This window comes from Salvelinus alpinus, chromosome 4 (assembly GCF_045679555.1).
Source record: "Salvelinus alpinus chromosome 4, SLU_Salpinus.1, whole genome shotgun sequence".
NCBI lineage: Eukaryota > Metazoa > Chordata > Actinopteri > Salmoniformes > Salmonidae > Salvelinus > Salvelinus alpinus.
The window spans coordinates 69,570,127-69,579,632 of NC_092089.1; the positions used below are offsets into that span (position 1 = coordinate 69,570,127).

The 9,506-nt window shown below is 44.2% G+C and overlaps 1 protein-coding gene across 2 annotated transcripts; it reads left to right on the top strand.

Moving 5' to 3' along the window:
- The first annotated feature begins 91 nt into the window (after window positions 1–91).
- Window positions 92–6,763, top strand: LOC139574300 (ETS-related transcription factor Elf-2-like). 2 transcript variants are annotated; one of them, XM_071398742.1, is made up of 9 exons: window positions 92–371; window positions 1,045–1,128; window positions 1,431–1,653; window positions 2,549–2,662; window positions 2,864–2,980; window positions 3,115–3,204; window positions 3,374–3,566; window positions 3,855–4,082; window positions 4,292–6,763. In XM_071398742.1, the coding sequence occupies exons 2-9, from the start codon at window positions 1,054–1,056 to the stop codon at window positions 4,986–4,988; spliced, it is 1,737 nt and encodes a 578-aa protein (XP_071254843.1). In that variant the 5' UTR covers window positions 92–371; window positions 1,045–1,053; the 3' UTR covers window positions 4,989–6,763. The 2 variants fall into 2 exon arrangements, with proteins under 2 accessions (XP_071254843.1, XP_071254844.1); XM_071398743.1 differs by having other exon boundaries at window positions 233–371; window positions 2,552–2,662.
- Window positions 6,764–9,506: the final 2,743 nt, after the last annotated feature.

The window sequence follows — 9,506 nt, forward strand, 5'->3', positions numbered from 1 at the left end:
CAGGGGATAGTAGCGCGATGCTCTGACGTCATCGTGGCCAATGTGTCATTCGCTAGCGGGCTACAGAAGGTTGGCCCGACTTCCCTCAGCAAAGAGACGGCGCGCAGGAAAGTAGTGAGATCGAAACATCCTGTAAAATAGGACTAACTTGAAACAAATGCAATATACAGCATTTCAGTATTGTTTGTCGGTGAAAATCAACCTAAGAGCACATAGCAAGCTATTTGGCTGAAATATTGTGCTTGCAAACACTTGAGAGTATTCAAATTAAGGAGCGCGTCGACGTCGGCCTGGTCAATTTGGCTAGCCAGCTAGCTTACAGAGCTAGACCTATCTTGAAGTTATCGACTGCAGGACAAGCAACATAAGAGGTAAGGAACGTTATTTTGCCAACTTTTATGTAATAACATGATTGGATCTGTGGTGTTCAACGGGCAAGGATGGCCATATGACAGCCAACCTTAGCTAGCTGGCGCTGCTAACTATGTAGCTAACAAGCGAGCTATGTTCGCCGCTAACAAACGAACAAAAATATTATTAAACATTTCCTGTGTAGTAGTTAGTTCGGCAAGTTAACTTAACGTGTCATCGCTCTGATAACACAACTTGGAACACACCTATCTACCAGTCAATGTACATTAAAGCTACAATGTAGAACCTATAGTTAGCTAGTTTGCTAACGTTAATAGCTAGCTGGCTAATGTAGCTACAACCTAGATACTGCACAAATGATGTAAACATTGGGGTCACGCTTGTGAACGTGAAGTGCTTGTGAACGTGATGCGCAAAAAACAACTATCGCGTTCTACAGAGTGTGTAGAGTTTCCTCAGGTCTATTGCTGAACATGGTAAATTTGAGCTAAATTGACGTTTGTTCTTGTTACTGTTGCAGTGTAAGCTAGCTAGTTTCGTTTCTCCGTTAGCTGTGATGAGTACGCTAGTGCATACTTCAGGAATCAGGGCCCAATACAGAACTGTTCCTAGTCTGTGATGGACTGTGGTTGGGGAAGAGGCTGGCTCTGATTACCTGTTTTATTTCCATAGGAATGAGTGATGACCTCTGTTGTGGTGGCAGACGGTGGAGGGAATATGGTGGAGTACGTCACTGTCATGGAAGAGACTGAGCAGGTAAGAGATAAACGGTCCTAACCTTCCCTATGCAACGTTTAAAATGTGTTATACTTGCACTACCAGTGCCACACACAAGCCCATTCCAAGCTTAAAGCACCTGGGTCAGGGCTGATATAAATATCTCATTGACATGAATAATATTGTGAAGTGAACCAATGAATAACATGTTTTTCTCGGGACCATGGTGTCTCTGTTATCCCGATTTATTAAAAAAGATTCAACAAATGTTCAAATACACAAAACACATGATGTACGTTTCAGCTTGCGCTTCCTTCAATGTGTCTCTGTTCTTTCTCCAGAGTGAGGAGAACCTCGGCGAGGAGGGGGAGGTGATGCAGGAGATAGTGGAGACTGTAATAGGGGAGGATGGGGAGGAGTATCCTGCTGTGGTGGTGGAAGAGGTGCCCTGTGCCCAGTTGGAGCAGTGCTACGCTGCCCAGGTGCTGGTCTATGACGACGGGACCTACCTGATGCAAGACGTGGGAGACGAGCAGGAGGTGGTCACAGAGGTAGTGGAGACAGGTGAGAGGGAGGGTGGTGCAGGATTGGACAGTGCTATTTAGTGTTTTTGATTGAGTGCTTGCTTTAGAGGAGTGTGGGTGTAAAAGGCTCTAGCCCCTGTACTGGCCCTCCCACACTCACCTATCGTCAAACCAAACATGTCCATGCGGAGCTGTACGGAGCCCTCTGCATTGTTACAAAATTTGGGAGGTGCACAGCGATGCGGTACGGTGCTCGAGTTGGCCTCCGGAGGCTCCGCAATTGTGTCACACCCTAAGTACAGAGCCTCTGCATCGCATTGCCTGAACAAGCATAAATTGGATTTTAGACTTTCCAATATATCAGGAGTATTATTTTCTTCTAGGACCATCTCGAGAAGGACATCTAGTGGTGTATGAACTGAGCCCATTGGAAGAGTGACAGAAGTCATTGAGGTTTGAGGGAGGGGACAGCTTTATTGGATATTGACCAATGACCATCCTCAGGATAGATCTTCTGTAGCCAGTAGTTACTATGCACAACCAAACGTGGAATGGGGGAGGATTGTGAATGAGTGAGATAAAGAGTGGGGAAATAGAAGACGTAGGGTGATAGCTGGTACAGGCTACATCACTCCTTCTCTCCAACGCTACAAGGATAAAGGCTACACGGTTTACTATCAGTGTCCCAAAAGTACAGGTTCACTTAGCCTAACGTCTCATTATTTCATGAAAGGAAACATCCATCTTGCCCAGCTAACTGCTTCCAAGGGTGAACGTCTGTGGTATCTGCTGCTGTAGGGCCCCAGGCATAGGAACATACGGTTGAATACTGATTGAAACAAAGTAATTGAACGAACATTACATTGAATTGAAATGTCAAGTGTATTTTCGCCACTCCTTTAACCTACCCCCCCCCGTCTCCTGTGTTGTCGTAGTAGAGGTGTCGTCACACGGGGGCATGGTGTGCTTTGATAAGACCTTCGAGGCGGCCGAGGCCCTTCTTCACATGGACTCCCCCAGCAGTTTCCATGGAGACCGCAACAACACAGGTAACCCCTCCTCCATTGGCCTTGCCGGGGGCCAGGCATTATAAGTGGGTGGCGGGCCATGATGTCGGCTGAAAAACATGAGCGTAAAATGTGGCAAAGTTCGTTCTACCACAAAGTTTTTGTTACCATTTAGCAGTCTGAGTTGAATCTTCACACTGCTCTGTGGCTGTAATAATGAACTATTGTCTGTATGTGTCTCAGTGGAGGACGTGATGATGGAGACGGTGGTGGAGGTGTCTACGGAGTGTGAGCCCATAGAGGAGGACAGCTTCCCTATACCCCCCGACTATGAGCCTCCGTCTGCCAAGAAGAAGAAAGGTCTGCCTCAGACACAACCAAATGTGTTCTTACCATCTGTCTCTGTGTTGGTCACTGTGTGCAACCTAGTATTAAAAGTTAAGTTGTATATTATATCAAATGTACGAAGTTATGCTTGGTTGGTTTCCTTGCAGGGGGACGGAAGCCGAAGACACAACAGCCTCAGCCTGACACCAACGGCAACAATGACCTGGGGATCAGGCAGAGACCCAGAGAGGGCAAAGGTACCACACACACACACACAGCGAGGGCTAGGGTTTGTCAAGCCCATGAAGGGATTCTTCTCTACGTAGAGCAACTCAGGATGGGACCATATCCCTTCAGTAGTTAGCCTGTGTGTGAGCGATCCTCTGTATGAATGACGTTGGTCTTCTCTCTCCCTCCGTCCTCCAGGGAGCACCACCTACCTATGGGAGTTCCTGTTGGATCTCCTCCAGGATAAGAACACCTGTCCCAGATACATCAAGTGGATGCAGCGGGACAAGGGCATCTTCAAGCTGGTCGACTCCAAGGCCGTGTCCAAGCTGTGGGGTAAACACAAGAACAAACCTGACATGAACTATGAAACCATGGGCAGGGCACTCAGGTAACTATGGGATACCATTCTACTATATTGGATAGCCAATTCCTCACTATAGTTAGTGTGTAAGGCTTACTGTTGACCCAATATATCTGTATTATTTTTATGCTAAGGAATGAGTAATGCAATTTTTGATTTGTGTCTGTTTAAAATGCAGGCATTTAACCCTTAAGTTCCCCTTTTAAAATGCATGCAACGGTATGACACTTCTTAGGTTAGGTAAACTGAGTGTATTTCCGCAAGTATTGTCAGTGTAAGTGCAGTAGTCTGCCTGGTACGGTTGTTCCTGTCCAGGTATTACTACCAGAGGGGGATCCTAGCCAAGGTGGCGGGCCAGAGGCTAGCCTACCAGTTTAAAGACATGCCCAAGAACATCAGGGTGATCGACGATGACGGGGAGGAGGAGGAGGGAGAGGAGGGGGAACCCTCTGAGCACCACCAGACACTGATTATTGACCCTGCCACCTCCACCCAGACACAGCAGAGCTACGTCACCGTCATACCGACCTCGTCCGGCAACAGGTGAGAGGCGTGATTGGAGAAGTCATGAAATAATTCATACATTTTTGTAGCACTTTTTTCCCCCCAGGCGAAAATCTGTGGTATTTATTTGAAAAAGTGTTAAGGGCAGCAGACATAAGAGAGAACATGCAAGTGTGATTCTGTCCGTGTCCATTTTCATCCAAATGCACGGTGAAGTAGTTACATCTTTGTTTCTGTCTTATGTACAGGACCATGCGTTTGGCCATGCCCATGGTCATGACGACGACACTGGGTCAGATGACCCTCAACTCCTCCACCATCTTCACCACCCAGGCTCCCATCACCCTGGGCAACGCCCACGCTGGCGGGCCCAAGCTGGTGATCCAGACCCTGCCCGCCATGATGCCCGCCGGGGTCAAGAGCGGAGAGAAGATCACCATCATCACCATCCCGGCGGCCCAGCTAGCTCAGCTTACGCAGGGCAACCTTTCAGCCCAGCTCTCAGGCCAGCTAGCTCAGCTCATACAGGCTAAACCAGTCACCCAGCTGGTGCAGGCTAAACCAGTCACCCAGCTGGTGCAGGCTAAACCAGTCACCCAGCTGGTGCAGGCTAAACCAGTCACCCAGCTGGTGCAGGCTAAACCAGTCACCCAGCTGGTGCAGGCTAAACCAGCCCCTCCACTCATACTGGCAAAGCCTGTGACTGTGACCCAGCAGCCACCTGCCGCCTCCCCTGTAGGTAAACCACAGCTCCCTCCCTCCACCACCATCACAATCACAATCCCTGTACCTACCCCCTCTACACACCCTGAAAAAGAAGCCATCTCACCCCACACAGCCCTCCCAGTGTCCACCCCTTCAGTTAGCACGGAGCTCCCCCAGTCTAGCCCGGAAGACCCCTCTGACTCGGAGTCGGCACAGAACCCAGTGGACCCTGAATCTTGAACTCGAGGCCAAGGGGCCCGACAGCTACTTGACTCCATATTGACCCTGTGTTTTGAAGTGGAGTCTTCCCTTCCCATCCTCCAATCACTGGGCAGTGGAGCTGTAGGACCATACAGAGGAGGAGAGCTCTGAACTGAACCTCAGCTATGGAGCTCCTAGTTACCAGGGAGCTAGTCTTCAAACTGGAGCTGTAGTGTCATCCCTCCCTCCACATCAGAAAACCAGGAAAAGAGATGAGGATAAAGGGACTTTGTATACATAATACATAGCTACACTCTCCTACGTATTGATTTGGACAGTGAAGCTAAAACTTTTAATTTAGCTCTATACTCCAGCATTTTGGATTTGATTAATTATTTAATGTGAGGTGACCGTACAGAATGTCACCTTTTTTATTTGAGGGTATTTTCATGACTATCTTTTTCACCGTTTAGAAATTAAATCACTTTATGTATCTAGTCCCCCCACTTGAAGGTGTTATACATATTTGGACAAATTCACTAGTATAAGTATTAAAGTAGTCAAAAGTTTAGTATTTGGTCCCATATTCCTAGCACGCAGTGATATCAAGCTTGTGATTCTGCATTTGCAGTTTGCTTTGGCTGTGTTTCAGAATTTTATGTCCAATAGAAATGAATAGTAAATAATGTATTGTCATTTTGGAGTCACTTTTAATTTAAATATTACAGAATGTTTCTAAACACTTCTACATTAATCTGGATGCTACCAAGACTACGGATGATCGTGAATAAGTGAGAGAGTGCGAGTTAGAGGCATAAATATCACACCCCCCAAAAAGTGGTGGGAGGTTAGCCTTTCTTGGGGGTATGATCTTTGTGCCTCTAACTTTCTAACTCGTCTTTATTCACAGTTCATTCAAGATTATCATTAATTATGGTATCATCCACATTTAATGTAGAAGTGTTCAGAAACATATTCAATTTATTTTGTTTGTGACTCCAAAATGACACTATATTATTTACCATTTCTGTTGGGCACAACATACTCTGAAACACAACCAAAACAAACTGCAAATGCATCCAACAAGTTTGTAGTCGCAAGCTTGATGTAGTCATTGCATTCCAGGAGTACCTTATACCTTCGAATGGACTAGTGTTTTCAGTTTTAAAAAAAACAGTAAAACAGATATGTAGGAAAATACCTCAAATAATAACAGGTGACATTCTGAACGGTCCCCTCATATGAAACATTTGATCTCAAATTTTAAATGCTGGAGTATAGAGACAAATTAAAAGTTTTAGCTTCACTGTCCAGATAAATATGTAGGAGAGTGTACATGCTTTAGAAGCTCTTTGGATCTCAAACGATGGGCAAGCCTTAGATTGTACATTGAACATGCTTCTTTTAATCAAAAACATAATATAAAGGAAGCCTGAAAGATTTGTGTAAACTTTTTGATACTCTGCAGCAGGTTACGTACAATGTATTCTAAGTTCAATGCAAGTGTAGTTCTTTTGTCTCGTAGTTGAAATCTTTGGGTTTTCCTCTGACTGGTTGGTTCCCATCATCTGGCTATGGAAAGTAGTCTAGTCCTCCACAGCACTGTCCCTCCACACTCAATGTTTTTTTTGTGTTATTATATATATTTTTTACTGTTCAGAAAAGGGAGCGAAAGGATGTTTGTGTTAAGAAAAGACAGATCCAGATGGTATATTCCCACATTTGAAGCATATGCTATTTTCATGTACTCTCAAAGTGTATTGATGTAGATTTTACTGAAGTATGTATTATAAAAAAACAAACATGAATTGAAACATCTTGTCTTGGTCAGTACTTGTTGGCACTGAATCTGGCACTGAATCTCTTTCAGTCGGAGTTGAAAAAAACGTAAAGGACTAGACAAACCAAAATCGTGTGCGGTAGATGACCTGGGTGTCAAGTAAAATCGTCCGAAAATTATAGCCGGTGTTCTATGGTCAGTCGCGATAGACCGGCAGTGGTGGAAAAAGTACCCAATTGTCATACATGAGTAAAAGTATAAATACCTTTTTAATAGAAAGTTACTCAAGTGAAAGTCAGCCAGTAAAATACTACTTGTCTAAAATTATTTGGTTTTAAGTATCAAAAGTAATAAAAATTGCTCAAATATACTTAAGTATCAAGTAAAAATAATTTAAAATTCCTTATTAAGCATTTTTTTTGTTTTTAAAGTGTATGGAAGCCAGGGGCACACTCCATCGCTAAGAAATTATTTACAAAAGATGCATTTGTGTTTAGTGAGTCCGCCAGGCCAGAGTCAGTAGGGATGACCACGTGTTCTTTTGATAAGTGCTTGAATTTGACAATTTTCCTGTCTTGCTAAGCATTCAAAATGTAACTTTCAGTTGTCATGGAAAATGTATGGAGTAAAAAGTACATTTTCTTTAGGAATGTAGTGAAGTAAAAGTTGTCAAGAAAGTAAAGTACAGATACCCAAAAAAACTACTTAAGTAGTACTTTCAATTATTTTTACTTAAGTACTTTACACAACTGTAGAATGGCAACCCACAGCTGATGTTTGTGTTGGTCTTCAAACTCAGCTGGATACCTTTTACTGTCAATGGCCTTGTATTCTATATACAGTGCATTTGAAAAGTATTCAGATGCCTTCCCTTTTTCCACATGTTAATACATCCTTATTCTAAAATGTATTAAATAAAACATTTTCCTCAATCTACACGCAATGCCCCATAAGCAAAAACAGGTTTTTAGAAATGTTTTCAAAAAGAAATGTATACTGACAGAAGATATCCCTATTTGGTAAAAGAACAAGTCCATATTATGGAACAGCTCAAATAGAGAGAAATGACAGTCCATCATTACTTTAAGACAGGTAGGTCAGACAACCTGGAAAATTTCAAGAACTTCGAACATTTCTTCAGGTGCGGTCACAAAAATCAAGGGCTATGATGAAGTTGGCTCTCATGAGGACCGCCACTGGAAAGGAAGACCCAGAGTTACCTCTGCTGTAGGGAATAAGTTCATTGGAGTTAACTGCACCTCAGATTGCAGCCCAGAGTTCAAGTAACAGACACATCTCAACACTAACTGTTTAGAGGAGACTGCGTGAATCAGACCTTCACAGTTGAATTGCTGCAAAGAAACCACTAAAGGACACCAATAAGAAGAGACATTAGACCGGTGGAAATCTGTACTTAGGTCTGATGAGTCCAAATTTGAGATTTTTGGTTCCAACCGCCGTGTCTTTGTGAGACGCAGAGTAGGTGACCAGATGATCTCCACGTGTGGTTCCCACCGTGAAGCATGAAGGAGGTGTGATGGTGTGGGGGTGCTTTGCTGGTGACACTGTCAGTGATTTATTTAGAATTCAATGCACACTTAACCAGCATGGTTACCACGGCATTCTGTAGCGATACGCCATCCCATTTGGTTTGCCCTTAGTGGGACTATCATTTGTTTTTCAACAGGACAATGACCCACCAACCCTCCAGGCTGTGTAAGGGCTATTTGACCAAGAAGGAGAGTGATGGAGTGCTGCATTAGATGACCTGGCCTCCACAATCACCTGACCTCAACCAAATTGAGATGGTTTGGGATGAGTTGGACCGCAGAGTGAAGGAAAAGCAGCCAACAAGTGCTCAGCATATGTAACAACTCCTTCAAGACTGTTGTAAAAGCATTCCAGGTGAAGCTGGTTGAGAGAATGCCAAGAGTGTGCAAAGCTGTCATCAAGGCAAAGGGTGGCTACTTTGAAGAATCTCACACATAAAATATATTTTGATTTGTTTAACACTTTTTTGGGTACTACTTGATTCCATATGTGTTATTTCATAGTTTTGATGTCTTCACTATTATTCTGTCCAAAACCAAGCCATGAGGTCGAAGGAATTGTCCGTAGAGCTCCGAGACAGGATTGTGTTGAGGCACAGATCTTGGTAAGGTTACCCAAAATTTCTGCAGCATTGAAGGTCTCCAAGAAAACAGTGGCATCTTACATTCTTAAATGTAAGAAGTTTGGAACCACCAAGATTCTTCCCAGAGTTGGCAGCCTGGCCAAACTGAGCAATCGTGGGAGAAGGGCCTTTCTCAGGGAGGTGACCAGGAATCCAATGGTCAGTCTGACAGAGCTTCAGAGTTCCTCTGTGGAGATGGGAGAACCTTCCAGAAGGACAACCATCTCTGCAGCACTCCACCAATCAGGCCTTTATGGTAGAGTGGCCAGACGGAAGCCACTCCTCAGTAAAATGCACATGATAGCCCCCTTGGATTTTGTCAAAAGGCAACTAAAGGACTCTGACAATGAGATTCTCTGGTCTGATGAAACCAAGATTGAACGCTTTGGCCTGAATGCCAAGCGTCACATGACAGAGCTGATGGGACTGTCAAAGTGCCTATTTACGAGGATCATTTTTTATTTTACCCTTATTTTATCAGGTAAATTGACTGAGAAGATATTCTAATTTACAGCAACGACCTGGGGAATAGTTACAGGGGAGAGGGGGGACGAATGAGCCAATTGGTGCAGACATTCTGTGCAGTCGTATACCCATCATTGCA

Coding starts and splice junctions, on each gene's coding strand:
- LOC139574300 (XM_071398742.1), top strand. CDS start 1,054: ATGACCTCTGTTGTGGTGGCAGACGGTGGAGGGAATATGGTGGAGTAC. Junction 1,654..2,548: donor CACAGAGGTAGTGGAGACAG/GTGAGAGGGAGG, acceptor GTGTTGTCGTAG/TAGAGGTGTCGTCACACGGG. Junction 4,083..4,291: donor CCGACCTCGTCCGGCAACAG/GTGAGAGGCGTG, acceptor TCTTATGTACAG/GACCATGCGTTTGGCCATGC.